The sequence below is a fragment of the Phocoena sinus genome, chromosome 12 (genome assembly GCF_008692025.1).
Source record: "Phocoena sinus isolate mPhoSin1 chromosome 12, mPhoSin1.pri, whole genome shotgun sequence".
Lineage (NCBI taxonomy): Eukaryota > Metazoa > Chordata > Mammalia > Artiodactyla > Phocoenidae > Phocoena > Phocoena sinus.
Genome location: NC_045774.1, coordinates 8,668,982 through 8,683,078, shown reverse-complemented (window position 1 = coordinate 8,683,078; position 14,097 = coordinate 8,668,982). Strand labels below are relative to the sequence as shown.

The 14,097-nt window shown below is 51.6% G+C and overlaps 2 protein-coding genes across 4 annotated transcripts in view; one reads left to right on the top strand and one right to left on the bottom strand.

The window, feature by feature from the left end:
- Positions 1-12,989, top strand: part of SYTL3 (synaptotagmin like 3) — a 93,338-nt gene extending 80,349 nt beyond the window's left edge. For both annotated transcript variants that reach the window (XM_032650622.1, XM_032650621.1), the window contains 6 exons: positions 3,343-3,445; positions 6,227-6,397; positions 8,418-8,523; positions 9,440-9,545; positions 10,514-10,719; positions 11,487-12,989. In XM_032650622.1, the coding sequence (XP_032506513.1) occupies positions 3,343-3,445; positions 6,227-6,397; positions 8,418-8,523; positions 9,440-9,545; positions 10,514-10,719; positions 11,487-11,596 (802 nt within the window). In that variant the 3' untranslated portion in view covers positions 11,597-12,989. The remainder of the gene's footprint in view (positions 1-3,342; positions 3,446-6,226; positions 6,398-8,417; positions 8,524-9,439; positions 9,546-10,513; positions 10,720-11,486) is intronic.
- Positions 12,585-14,097, bottom strand: part of EZR (ezrin) — a 49,398-nt gene continuing 47,885 nt past the window's right edge. For both annotated transcript variants that reach the window (XM_032650619.1, XM_032650620.1), the window contains 2 exons: positions 13,634-13,885; positions 12,585-13,537 (listed from right to left, as the gene is read on the bottom strand). In XM_032650619.1, coding sequence (XP_032506510.1) covers positions 13,373-13,537; positions 13,634-13,885 — 417 coding nt within the window. In that variant the 3' untranslated portion in view covers positions 12,585-13,372. The remainder of the gene's footprint in view (positions 13,538-13,633; positions 13,886-14,097) is intronic.

Here is a 14,097-nt window from a genome sequence, read left to right as displayed (position 1 = left end):
ATATAAAGAAACAGGAAAGTATGGTTCATTCAAAGGGAAAACATAAATCAACAGAAACTGTCCCTGAAAGAGATCTGATGGTAGGTTTACTAGACAAAGACTTGAAAACAACTGTTTTAAGGATGCTCACAAGAACTAATGAAAGATGTGGAGAAAGTCAAGAAAATGATGTATGAACAAAACAAATATCAATAAAGAGATAGAAAACCTTAAAATATTTACTAGAGGGATTCAAAGGTAGGTATGAGCAGGTAAAAGAAAGAATAGGTGGGCTTCCCTGGTGGTGCAGTGGTTAAGAATCCACCTGCCAATGCAGGGGACACGGGTTCGAGCTCTGGTCCGGGAAGATCCCACATGCCGCGGAGCAACTAAGCCTGTGTGCCACAACTACTGAGGCCTGTGCGCCTAGAGCCTGTGCTCTGCAACAAGAGAAGCCACCGTGATGAGAAGCCCTCACACTGCAATGAAGAGTAGCCCCCACTCACCACAACTAGAGAAAAGCCCATGTGCAGCAATGAAGACCAACACAGCCAAAAATAAATTAATTTAAAAACAAAAGAATAGGTGAACTTGAAGATAGGATGAAGGAAATTACTGAGTCTGAGGAACAGAAAGAAAAAAGATTAAAGAAAAGCAAACAGAACCTAAAGGACTTTCTGGACACCATTAAGTGGACCAACATAAGCAACATATGTCCCAGAAGGAGAAGAGAGACAGCAAGGGGCAGAGAGAATACTCGAAGGAATAATGGCTGAAAACTACCCCAATTTGATGAAAGACATGAACATAAACATCAAAGAAGCTCTTTGAACTCCAAGTATGATGAACTCAAAGACACCCACACTGAGACACATCATAAACCAACATTTGAAAGACAAAGACAAAGAATCTTGAAAGCAGCAAGAAAGTGAATCGTCATGTACTAGGCATCCTCAATAAGATTATCAGCAGATTCCCATCAGAAACTTTAGAGGCCAGAAGGCAGTGAGTCAATATATTCAAGGTGCTAAAAGGAAAAACAAACACAGCACAACTGTTCTTCAAAAGTGAGGGAGAAATTACAACATCCTCAGCTAAACAAAAGGTGAGAGAGTGCATGAAATGACACTAGACGGTAACTTAAGACATGAAAAGATAAAGATCTCAATAAAGGCAAATACACTAGCAATTATAAAAGCCAGTATTATTGTAACAGTGGTAAGTAATTCCACTTTTTGTTTTTTATATGACTTCGGACATTTTAAAAGATTATTGGTCTCTTATTGTCATTTTGGTTTGTAACTCCACGCTTTGTTTTCGAGATAATTTAAGAGACTAATGCATTTAAAAGAATTCTTACTTTGTGTTTTTGGTCACACGTGTATACAGATGTATTTTTGTGACATCAGCAGTGGAAAGAGGTGAGGATGGAGCTGAGAAGGAGTAGATCTCTTGTATGTTACTGAGGTTAAGTTGGTATAAATTCAAATTAGAGTGTTACAACTTTAGGATATTAAATGTAATCCCCTTGGTAACCACAGAGAAAACAGCTATAGAACAAAAACCAAAACAAAACAAATGAGAAAGGAATTTAAACATTTCACCACAGAAAATCAACTAAACACAAAAGAATACAGTAAAGGGCTTCCCTGGTGGCGCAGTGGTTGAGAGTCCGCCTGCTGATGCAGGGGACACGGGTTCGTGCCCTGGTCCGGGAAGATCCCACATGCCGCGGAATGGCTGGGCCCGTGAGCCATGGCCGCTGAGCCTGTGCGTCCAGAGCCTGTGCTCCGCAACGGGAGAGGCCACAACAGTGAGAGGCCCGCGTACTGCAAAAAAAAAAAAAAAAAAAGACAGTAAGGCAGAAAGTGAGGGACAGAAAAGCTATAAGGCAAAAGAAACAGCAAATGACAGAAGTAAGTACTTCTTATCAGTAATTTAAATACAAATGAACTTGACTCTCCAGTCAAAAGACAGAAATTGGCAGAATGGATAAAAACATGAGATCCAACTATACGCCATCTACAAGAGACTCACTTGAGGTCCAAAGAAACAAGTGGAAGATATTCCATGCAGATGGTAACCAAGAGTGAGCAAGGTGGCTGTACCAGTATCAGGCAAAATCGGCTTTAAGGCAGAAAAGCTTAGAAAAGATAAAGGCCTTCTGTATTAATAGGTTCAGTACAGCAAGATGATGTAACAGTTACAAATGTCTGTGTACCTAATGACAGACCATCAAGAGACAAGAAGCGACACCTGACGGAATTGAAGGGAGAAATAGTTCTACAGTAATAGTTGGAAATGTCAATACTCCGCTCTCAGTAACGGATAGGACATCCAGACAGAGGGTAAGAAAGGAAATAGAGGACTTAAGGACTAGATACATGGGCGTGTATTTTATTGTAATGCTTTAAGCTATACAGGTATATTTTATATCTCCTGTTTAACATGTGTGAGGGGTCTCGTAATGATCAACAATTTGAGTCAACGAACATTGAGGAATTGGTGACCGTGAGCCTTGAGTACTTTTCCAAGAAGTTTGCTGAAAGCGGGGAAGAGGCCTGAGACTGGGGCTCCAGTGGGAACCCAGGTCGAGGGAGGGTTCCTGCTCTTTATTGCTTTGAGAAAGTTGAGCCTGTTTCTAGCCTGTGGGTACAGGACCTGGGCAAGTGGTGTCACTGCATCAATAAAGCTGCTGGAAGAGCCAGGAAGGGCAGTCTTGGGACCTGAGTGGAGGGACCGGCCTGGGACGGAGCTTCATGGAGTGGGCAGGGGGCAGTGCGGGGCTGGCCTTGGTCAGGCTTCCTCTGCTGGCGTGGTCTCCAGACCCAGGGACAGGGCTCGGGAACACCAGTCCTCAGCAGGCAGGACGCAGTGTCTGAGGCCACACAAGGAAAACCAAAGTGTGAGACATACACTTTCCATTTCAACTTTTTTTTCTTGCGGGTTGGGGAGAAGAGGTACGTGGAGGGAGGACAAGCTGGCACACAGCCCCGGCGTCCAGGTGGGTTAGACATCTGCCACCCACAGAGCCCTGGGAGCCTCTGGTTCCCTGCTGGTCACCCAGTGACAGGTGATGGAGTGTGATCAGTAGATTCCAGGAGTAGGGCATGAGGAAAGCAGGGAGCTTCACACCCCCAGGAACATTCCTGAGGATCACAGCCAGAGACTGTGTAAGCCAGGGGCTGTGCACCCAGCACTGTCATTGTTCACTGAGTGGCGGCCACTAAGCCCTTTCTGTCAACCCCAAATGCAGCGGGTAGCAGGGTAAACAAAACGCTGACGTGTGATTCTCCTCCTGAACCCTCTGTCCGCCCCTGACGCTGAGCTTTTCACCCTGTCCTGTCTGTGTTTGGCCACTAGGTATGTAAAGACCCATCTGCTGCCCGACAGATCGTCCCAGGGAAAACGCAAGACTGGAGTCCAAAAGAACACGGTGGAGCCGACCTTTCAGGAGACCTTGAAGGTACTTGCTGGACAAATATTCATGTGCTGAGTCTCCCCATCCCGGGATGGGCCCCTGGGGCCAGAGTCCAGCGGATGGTTCTTCTGAACTCTCGAGTCAGTTAAATGTAAGTGCAGACACTTAAACGTTTCTGCAGGGCTCTGTCAGTCAGTGGCAAGTGGTAGAAAATATCAGCCTTTGTACAGAAAAACTGCAGTCTGCTGGACTTGAGAATGGCCTTTGATTAATGATTTGTGAGAAAATGGTAGAAAAGAAACTGCCTGCCTCTCAATTTCTAAAATTGGTTTGTCCTGTTGAATTTTTATGACTATCAGAGGTATCCTCGAGTAAGGGACCCTGTAAGGGAAACTGCTGAGTTATTATGATGAAGAAGTACTTTTATGAAGATAACGTCTGGTATACCTAGATTTCTTATTTTATGAAAAACTAGTCATTTTATGAAAAAAAAGCCTAGAGGAATTGTTTGGGTTTTCATTTTCTTTGGTGCTAAGAAATGTGACTTGTGGTTTAGGGCAGAGATCAGGGAGGCAGTGCCTCCTGCTGGGATTCAGGATGGAAAATTGGAGGTGATGTCTGGCGAGTGCAGATGGAGGTGGAAGAATAGTCCAGAGGCACAGAGATGTACCCACTCAAGGGGATCCCATGTGTCAAGCCTGAGGAAGGAGAGGACTTTTGTTTGCCTTCCTTGGCAGATAGCATTTGTGAACTCCCAACCAGGGGCCATCCGGGTGGCTGGCCCAAGAGTCCCGTTCGAGACATGAAAATAGCCATTGTTCTCCATGCGCCTGCTGTGGCCAAGTACTTTATATGCCCTCTGAGCCAGGTGTTAGAATCCTCACTTAGCAATAGGGAAACTGAGGCTTAGAGAGTACTTAAAAGTACAGCTGTGACCCGTGATGGGCTGGCACTCCTTCACAAAATTGACGTTCATGAGGACTCCCCAAGTGATTTTCTATGTAAAGCAGATTGTGACTCAGCAAGTGTGGACAGGGCCTAAGGTGCTGCTTGTCTGGGACACTCTGGTAGTGAGTTACTGGACACTAGTCTTCATGTGGTTTTGCTCATGTACCTGCTGACAGAATTTTGAAAAGCTCTGTACCCCCTCAAAGGTGTAAGCTGATATATAAAATTACTCATCACAGGTTTAAGGTGTTTCATACTAAACAGAGGCAGACAAATACTTCCTATTTTCTGAAACGAGACAAAGATGAGGATTGACTATTTTAAATACTTCATTATATACTTTGATTTTTAAAGTTTTAACTACCTTATTTAAAATGCACCCAGAATCTCAAAGGAATCACCTATAATTTGTTATCCATCGGTTTTATCTAGTATATTGTGAATATCGTGAATAACTTCCCAGAGGCATTGAAAAGAATCAGTGTCTTCATTCTAAATGTAGAACATCTCAACACAGACCCAGGCTTAGCCTTCATAGAAGTATGTGTAAGATGGAAAGATGGGAAGATGAAGAAGCTGAGCAATCATTAACAGAACTCCCCCTGAGGTTGCACCCCTGGGCCAGGGCACAGGAGTAATAAGATACCAGGTGTGAGAACTGTCTTCACCAGTTTTGAGAAAAGTGCATGTGAAAGTTGAGGATCTAGAAAATGTTCCTCCAAGTTTTCTAAGTAGAACACTCCTGGGGGGAGACTTTCTGCACTCCAAGGGGTGCTGGCACTCTCCCTGAAGACCACTCAGTGGGGGACCTGGGAAGGATGAAACAAGACACCAGGTCTGGGTGACGCTGGCCGTCGCCTTATCCTTGTTCTCTGGCATTGGTTACACTTGGTACCCCGTGGAAGCTAGCAATCCAGGGTCTGCTGGCACGGCCTTGTGGACCTAACAGGCAATGGAAAATAGGTCTTATTTTATGGTATTTTTACATTTTTTAAAATTAATTTTATTATTTTTGGCTGCATTGGGTCTTTGTTGCTCCGCGCGGGCTTTCTCTAGTTGCAGCGAGCAGGGGCTACTCTTCATTGCAGTGCATGGGCTTCTCGTTGCAGGGGCTTCTTTTGCTGCGGAGCACAAGCTCTAGGCGCATGGGCTTCAGTAGTTGTGGCACACGGGCTCAGTAGTTGCGGCACGTGGGCGCAGTAGTTGTGGCTTGCGGGCTCTAGAGCGCAAGCTCAGTAGTTGTGGGGCACGGGCTTGGTTGCGCCGCGGCATGTGGGATCTTCCTGACCCAGGGCTCAAACCCATGTCGCCTGCATTGGCAGGAGGGTTCTTAACCACTGCACCACCAGGGAAGCCTCTAAGTCTAATTTTAAAATGCAGATTCAGTCAACCAAAGGAAGTAGTCAGGACCCAAAGAGAAGTAGGCCTGTGTTTCCAAGGGAGTTGAGGAGGGCTGCCCAGCATGCAGAGACCACGCAGCTGCCCCAAGGAGGGCAGACCTGCAGGGACGATCAACTTTCCTCCGCAAAGTAACTCGTTCTGAGAGGGAGCAGACAGCACGGTGCACTGTCGGCCTGGACTTGACTAATGGGGCATGTAGCCATGAAGGAAATAACTAGATAAATTTAGAGTTTAAAGATAGAATATGCAACAAGGGGCAGAGTTGGAAATGGGCATGGAATTGAGGGGGAGAGACTAAAAATTGTCTGGGAGCTGTGGGCCTGGGAGCTGTGGCCTGGGTGCTGTGGGCCTGGGTGCTGTGGCCTGGGTGCTGTGAGCCTGGGTGCTGTGAGCCTGGGTGCTGTGAGCCTGGGAGCTGTGGGCCTGGGAGCTGTGGCTCAGGTGCCCAGGTTGACCATCTCTGTTCCCCCTCCGCAGTACCAGGTGGAGCCTTCCCAGCTGGCGACCCGGCAGCTGCGGGTGTCTGTGTGGCACCTGGGCATACTCGCCCAGAGGGTGTTTCTTGGAGAAGTGATCATCCCTCTGGCCACGTGGGACTTTGAGGACCGCACGACCCAGTCTGCCCGCTGGTATCCGCTCCAGGCCAAGGTGATGTCTGCTTTGGGTGATGTCTGGGCAGCCCCTACCCCCATCCCACCACGAGAACCAAACCCACTTTTCAAAGGGGATCCAAGGAGAGAAAACCCACCTGGGGAGCCTGGGACCCAGGACCCAGTGCACACCTGCCAGCCTGTGGCTCTGCAGTAGGAGCTTCCGGGGAGCAGAGGCTCACGGCTGGGGCAGGGGGGGGCGGGGGTTGGGCTGAGGGACTCTTACCTGCTCAGGTTTGTTCAAGGTCCCAAAGAGTCCCACCCTCAGTGTGGCCCCGACATCAGCGGGGACCCGGCCTGGTGGGTCCACGTGCTTCCCAGCATTCAGGGTCACTTACTGCCAGCCAGGGAGGTCTTGACCTTCTTGGGCCAAAGTCTACACCTGGGGCCGGCAGGCTGCCCTGCTGGTGGGACCCGCCTCAGACTGCAGGCTCTCATGTATGGTATCTTCACTCCCAACCAAGCAGCGTTCCCCAAACGGTAACGGGTGAGAATGACTGGACCCAGTGCCCTCAGGAAGGCAGGGCCAGGGGTTCCGTGTCGGATAGGCTGGGAGAGCAGAGCTGGCTGGTGGCCACGCAGGTGAGAGGGAGAGGCAGGGGGGAAAGGGTAGCGCTTCTTGGGGCGGCTGCTTTGTGCATTTCTGTGCCAAGATCCAAGATGTGAGATTGTGAAGGGGGAGAAAATGTGGGCTCTGCCACCTGCTAAGAAATGGCAGTAGGATGTGCAGTTCCACCAGTGAAAGCCTGGCAGCGAGGCTGAGTCTTTACGAGGATCCCCGGTGCCATCTTACCTGTTTTCCTCTCCCAAGCCAGGCAGGCTCTGATTCACGATACCCCTCCTGAGAAGCATCTCCGGTTTCTACAGGGTTAAGCCCGGGGCCTCCTGTCTCTTTTCTCGGTGGGGTCTGTGAGCCCGCACACGCCCTCTCCGGTGCCCTGCGCTTCCTCTTCTCATGACCCGAGTCCGTCTTCGGAACTCCACTTGGGGATATCCGCTCGGTATTCTTTCTGCAGTCTAAGGTCTGCCCGAGGGTCCTTAAATCCCACCTCCTCCATGAAGGCTTTCCGGATTTTCCGTGCCAGATGTGGTCTCCCCTGCACTCGAGGGGCCCTTCCCGCCTTCTCCCCCCCAGGATCTCTTACTCGGGTCGAGGCAGGCTGCCACCAAGGCTGGTCACCTTTGGATACGCAGGCGAGGAACAGAAGTCACCAGACTGAAAGGTGTCCCTCCTAATCCCAGCTGATAGGTAGTGACAGCCCACGCTGGATCGGGGCGGGGGGTCCACTCATGGGCCTGCCCCTTCGGCCCTGACAGGAGGGAACCATGGGGATGCTGAGGGGGGAGCCTGCTGCTCCCTGCCGGTGGGACCGGATGAATCCAGACGCTTCCCAGCGTCCCACCCTCACCCCGCTAGGTGAAATGTTGATGGGGTCACAGTCACCCTCTCCAAGCCCTTCCTTCGCTCACTTTCTGGCAGAAATCACTCGCGACCAGAGAAGCCACCTGCGTCCTCAGTGTGGGTTCTGGGGTGGGCGGGGCCGACTCAGCAGCCGGGGGAAGCCCCTCGCCGGGGGCACCGAGCCCCGGACCCTGCGGTTTCCCGTGCCTGCCGCAGTCCCTGGCACGGACGGGTAGCTCGGACCTTTACTAACCTGGGTGGAATCGATGTGGGCTTGTTCTACTTGTTCAGCTTCGGGTTGTGCTCAGGCTTCCTTAAGGCCAAGCCCATGGGGACGTGCCAGGGCCTCGGGGCCCCTCTGCTTCCTCGGCTCATCTACCTCTGGTGGGCTGCGTCTGCCGGGGTGGCAGAGCTGGGGTTGGTGAGGGTAGGAGTGAAACGCCCCCAAACGGAAAGAAGCTCAGCCCTGCCACAGGTGTGCCCACACCACCTGGGGCTCCCCCAGGCCCACAGAGGCTTGGCAGGGGGAGGTTGGAAGGGGACGCTCGTGGACGGAACTGAGGCAGTGAGAGAAGCCCAGGAGATTCTGGCTCTGGGGAATCCTCTCTTCCCACAGGCAGAGAAAAACGAAGACAGCGTCCCCACGAATAAAGGAGAACTTGTGGTCCGGGCCAAACTGGCCCTCCCTGCAGGGCCCGGAAAGCTCCAGGAGGCTCAAGAAGGTGGGTGGCCTCCAGCCTCACAAACGTTTGTCTGTCACTGTCCTCAGAGCCTGGGCAGTTTCCCAGCGTTTCCTCCCGTTGCCCCCGATCCCACGTGCTCCAATAACTCCCACCCAACCCGCGAAGCCCAGCCCGGGAGGCGGGTTCTCTGGAAGCCTCGGCTTGGAAGGGAAAGGAGTGACCAAAGCCAGGCCCGCAGTGCCTGCTTTACGGGTTCCTAGGACACCTGCCCCGAGGCTTTCCTTCCAGGGGGCCGGCTCGCCTGGCCTGCCTGGGCCAAGAGTCCTGCTGGGGCCCCCCTCGCAGACTGACCACCTGCGTGACGGCCGGGAGTTCGTCCCCAACTCCAGGTTCAGGCGCCTGCAAGGCTCCGAGTGACTGGCTCCTTGCTCCTGGGCCACGTGAGCAGTGGCTGCATGGCAGGATCAGGGTCCTCAAGGAGCTTCAGGAGATGTCACCGACTCATAACGTGGGGCACGTGGAAAAGAGGGTGGAGAGTGAAGACGGGAGGAGGGGCAGTTCCACGAAGTGACTCGTGACTTCCTGTCTGCCAGAAGAGGGGGTTCTGCTGCCGGGCTCACAGGGCCCCAGCAGGCCAGCAGCACACACCCCGTGGTCCGCGGCAGCCTCTGTTAGCAGAGGACTCTTCCCCAACCCGCTGGCCACAGCTGGCTCACGCCCCTGCCACCTCCTCTCCTTGGTCCCTCGTTACTCTTGGCAGCTTCCGGTTCCCTGGATTTTAAGTCCTTCCCCGCTGCCGCCATGCTGCCCGTGCAGTGGTGCACGTGCTCCTCTGCCCGCGAGCTCTTGGGATCTGAGGGCTGCAACCCGCCCTCTGGTTAAGCTGCCAGTCTGGGGTGGTGCCATCGCGGGCCGCAGAAGTAGTGCTGACGGTGAATGCCAGCTTTCCTTCCAGGGACGGGAGATGAGCCATCACGTAACGGTCAGCTCTGTTTGGTAGTGCTGGGAGCCAAGAATTTACCTGTGCGCTCAGATGGTACCTTAAACTCATTTGTTAAGGGGTAAGTATTACATTTAATCAAATATGATTTACTGGTGATCTATCACACATATGGCAGAGTCTCTGTAAGGGAACACCAAAACGTGTCAGCCATTTTAAACTTACTTTAGCTTTCCTGTGAATATCTGACATAATGCGTGTTAAAGGCGAGTTTCCAAGAATTCGTGGGACTTGGGAGTGCTGAAGCTGGCTTTGGAATACCACATTGTGAACTAAACCCAATCTTGTCAGTCCTCATGACATCAGTAAATCAGCCCTAGGGCCTGAGTGGAGAGCAAGTGGAGAGCAGTGTGGGTTGCTAAATGTCTCTTTAGCTTAAATCTCCTCCTGGAGCGACAGTAAGATGGTGACTGCGTGCTTCGCTCCCACTCACTTCGGGTGTAGTGGTGTCTCCAAAAGTAAAGCAGACACCGTTAATAAGTATATAGAACTGCTGAAGCCCCAGTCAGTGACAGTAATGGAAAAATGATGGCTTACCTCATCCACACAGAACTGAGTTCATCTCCTAAGCCTTCCCTCCACTTATCTGTACGGCCTTCAGCAAGTACCTTAGCCCTTCTGCATTCATTTTCCTGAGAGCAGGGTTAAAGGAGATCACGTGTGTGCAGAGCCCTGGTCCCTGGGTAGCAGGTCTAACGAGCCTCGCTGTGGCCTGGTGGTCGTCACACCAAGGAGGCGGATTAAGACGAGGGCCACGTGGCCTCGAATCCCGAAGTCTCTGTCTCTGTTAAGACAGAGTACTCGGGACAGAATTCAGCTCTAAGAGGAATTGGGAACATCCTAGTGTGAGAGGTCACGTAGCCAAATCTCAAAATGCCTTCTTGTTCCTCGCTCACAATTTTTGTTCTGCAGTGGGTTTAGCGCTTCTCTGAGCACTCGGGCTCACTGCTGAGCAGGTGCTAACAGAGAGGGGGGGTGGGCCGTGTGGTGGGCGGAGCTTACAGGGCTTGAATCTGTTTCCTCGTGCAGCTGTCTCACTCTGCCAGACCAGCAGAGGTTGAGACTGAAGTCCCCCGTCCTGAAGAAGCAAGCCTGTCCCCAGTGGAAGTACTCCTTCGTTTTCAAAGGGGTCACCCCTTCTCAGCTGAGGCAGTCCACCCTGGAACTAACCGTTTGGGACCAGGCCACCTTCGGTGTGAACGACCGCTTGCTGGGAGGCACCAGGCTTGGTTCCAGTAAGTCTGAGATATTTATAAGGCCCAAGCTGCATCGGTGATCCTTAGTCACTGTCCTAGCTCCATGGATACCGTTAGAAGAAAAAGTGTTTCCATGATGGCAGGTGACTTTACTGGCTGTGAAACTGCCTAACCCATCATAAATGGAAATTACTTAGTTCTAGCTTTTACTTTACAGCTGAGCGGTAGGTAATACAGCAAAGCATTTCAACGATTTAAATGAGATTTAGCTCTGCTAAAGAAACAAAAATTCAAGGTCTCAAAATGGGCTGGGTACAGTATTTGCTTTTGTTTTTGGCAGTCAATCATAAAAGGATTATTTTCTTAAGGAGAATATCTTCTTAACCCAAACAACTGGCAATTCAGAGAAGTATTTCATTAATAGAGGGACCAGAGAGTGACGCTTTTCCTGTCGCTCAGCAGAAGTGCTGCTGGCTTTTCATGGGGGGGGGGGGGGGGGGGGGGGCAGCAGGGCCCACTGTCACTACCAAACCAAAACACCCGCAACACATTCCCAGAGCCTCCGAGACCACTGAAGAGAAACGAGACTCGCTGTTAAATTACAATTTGTTTAAAAAGGAACACTGTCCAAAGAACACCCTTTCCTCTAAGGAACTCCTCTCCTTACTGGCGGGGCACATTTTAATATGGTCTTAAGTTCTGGTGAAAAGTTACTGTATACTTTGCTGCTGGTCCTTTTTAACACTGCGAAAGGACGGCGAGCGTCCCCTGGCCACCATCACTGATCTGTCCCTTCGCTCACACAGAGGAAGAGCCAGCGGGCGGAGCAGACGCCTGCTCCCCATCAAAGCTCCAGTGGCAGAAAGTGCTCTCCAGCCCCAACCTGTGGACAGACATGACCCTCACCCTGCACTGACCGGAGGCTCCGGGCGCAGCGGGGTTTCAGGTGCCGGGGCCTGATGGTCGGCTGCGGGGCTGGACGCGCGGGTACGGGGGTGGAGGGTGGCGAAGGGCCCCGGGGAGTGTGAGCTCTCCCCGTCTACAGCCGTCCTGCTGCTGAGACGTTCTTCCACATTCCTGTGTGTATTTAGTCGGAACCATTATCGATGCTACATTAGTTAGGTCTCAGGTTGGTTATCTGTGCTTTGGGAGATGTGGAAAACGACCCGATTTCAATAAATGTTCAACAGTTACCCCGGTCTCCCTGTGCTTATAAGATAGCAAAAATTATGACCTTGTTATGTGCGTTTCAAAGGGAAAAGGAGAACGTGGTGGGTAGTCAATTCCTACCATTCTGCCGTGGAAAACCGTTTCTGGAGGAGGTCAGCCGTCCCCACGGGGTGCTGAGGGATGCCCGTTGCCGGTGGGTCAGCGCTAAGGTCACCCGAGGGCTGCCCAGCTCCACACAGCGCGGCTGCCAGGCTGCGTGGGCGCTGAGTCCGAGAAGGGCTGCTCCGGCAGCACCTGCCCAGAGACGCCTGCCACCGCATCCCGCAGGCCTCTGGGTTCATCCTCACGGGACACCTGAAAGGAAAAGGACCGAGCAGGGCGTGGAAAGGCAGGACGTGAGTGAACAGAAGCGGCACCGAGTGAGTGCGGACACCTGCCGCCTTTTCAAGGACGTGGTCGGGAGGGGAAGGGAGTCGGAACAGGTTGTGCTTGTGGAGGGACCGAGATGCTGACCGGGTCAGAAGGGCCCTCACGGCTGGAGTCCGAATTAGCAGAACAGCCTGCGAGTCATTTTCCAAACAAGGAGCTCTGACAGAAAATTCAAATTGCGCGTAGTCCATTACAGGCACAAGGAACGCTTAAAAGTAAAAAGCCGTGTTCCGCGATGAGACAACAACAGCTAATGAGCCTCACTGCTGCCCTCAGGCCACATCAGATTAAGTGCTATGGTTACATGGTTTTTAATACTTAATTTTTATTATTCTGTAAAAGGTAACAAAATATACAGAATGAAACTTTCCCTTTTTTAAACTAATGTTACAAACCCATCTCATCACTTACATATAAATACTGCACTCTACAGCTGATTATTTAGGTGTATAAGTCCAACAACGTAGCCCTCTAGCTGTCAAGCAAAAAAAAGAAAAAAAATGATCCAAGAATACAGTCTCCTGCATTGTTGATCCTGAGTGATCGAATGATCGATCACAGGATTTCATCCACTGAACTGAAGGCCTGGAGGAAGGAAATCGTGTGTGCAAATGTGTGTGAGAGAGTACTTCAGACTTTTCAAAAATTTCATCCTTCAAAAACCAAATATACAAAGATGCATCCTTCATAGAAATCAAGAAGAAATCAATTTCAGCTAATTTCAAATAGAAAGAAGTATGGCACAGAATATAAGCCACGATGTGGCTTGAATTACACGGAATCTCGTATCACACATGCCAGCACGGAGTTAGTTATTCAGACATTACAGGCATCGTAACTGATTCAGCCCTGCTCCAAGCAAAGAACAGGAAGTGATTCAATGATAATAATAAAAATAAAAATCAGGCCTGTTTGGCACTATGATACAGTTGGGGAAAAATAAACTCCCAGCCCTAGAACATTCCCATAACTACTCTCTTTTTAAAGGGCCTGGAGGACGATGAGGGCTGTAGGTCTGGAGGACAATCAGTACAAGTACACGCTAGAGTCGGCCAGCGGCCCTTGCGCCGCCGAGCCCGGGCGGCGGCGCCCTTCACATGGCCTCGAACTCGTCGATGCGCTGCTTGGTGTTGCCCTGGCGGATCTGACGCAGCGTCTTGTACTTGTCCCGGCCTTGCCTCATGTTCTCGTTGTGGATGATGTCATTGTGGGTCCGCTTGTTCTCGTCTCTGGCCTGGGACAGCTCGCTGGTCAGAGTCTGCAACGCGAAGCAGCCTCGGTCAGCCCGAGGCCCCACACAGAGCCCCCTCCCCCACCCCGTGGGGAAAGCGGGCCCGGCCCGCATCCCGCTCACCCTCAGCTGCCGCTGCACGCGCTCGTTCTTCTCGGCCTCGGTAATGCGCTTCTCCTCGTTGCGGTCGTCCAGGATGCCCTCACTGGACAGCTCGGCGCTGTAGCCTGTGTACTCCGTGCCCTCCTCCTGCGGGTTCTCCTGGACATGGTAGTTAACGGGCTCGTACACTGGGGGCGGAGGCGGCGGGGGCGTGGTCATCACCAGGTGCAGCTCCTCCTTGGTCTTTACCAGGTCATCCTGGGCTTCTTTGGCCTTTGAAAGCAGATTAATGGACAGCTGCGAACCTTTCACGGGGAACCTCGTGTTTGGACCATTTTCTTAGGAGCCGCCTTTGCTCTACAAGGCGGCCACCGTCCGTGCTAAGAGAAGGAGGATTCCGCTCCCTCCCCCCACTCCCTTCTCCCGGGGGCTGGAGATGCGCGTGGCCCGAAGCAGCACAGAGCCGAGGCGCCAGGAATGTGGCT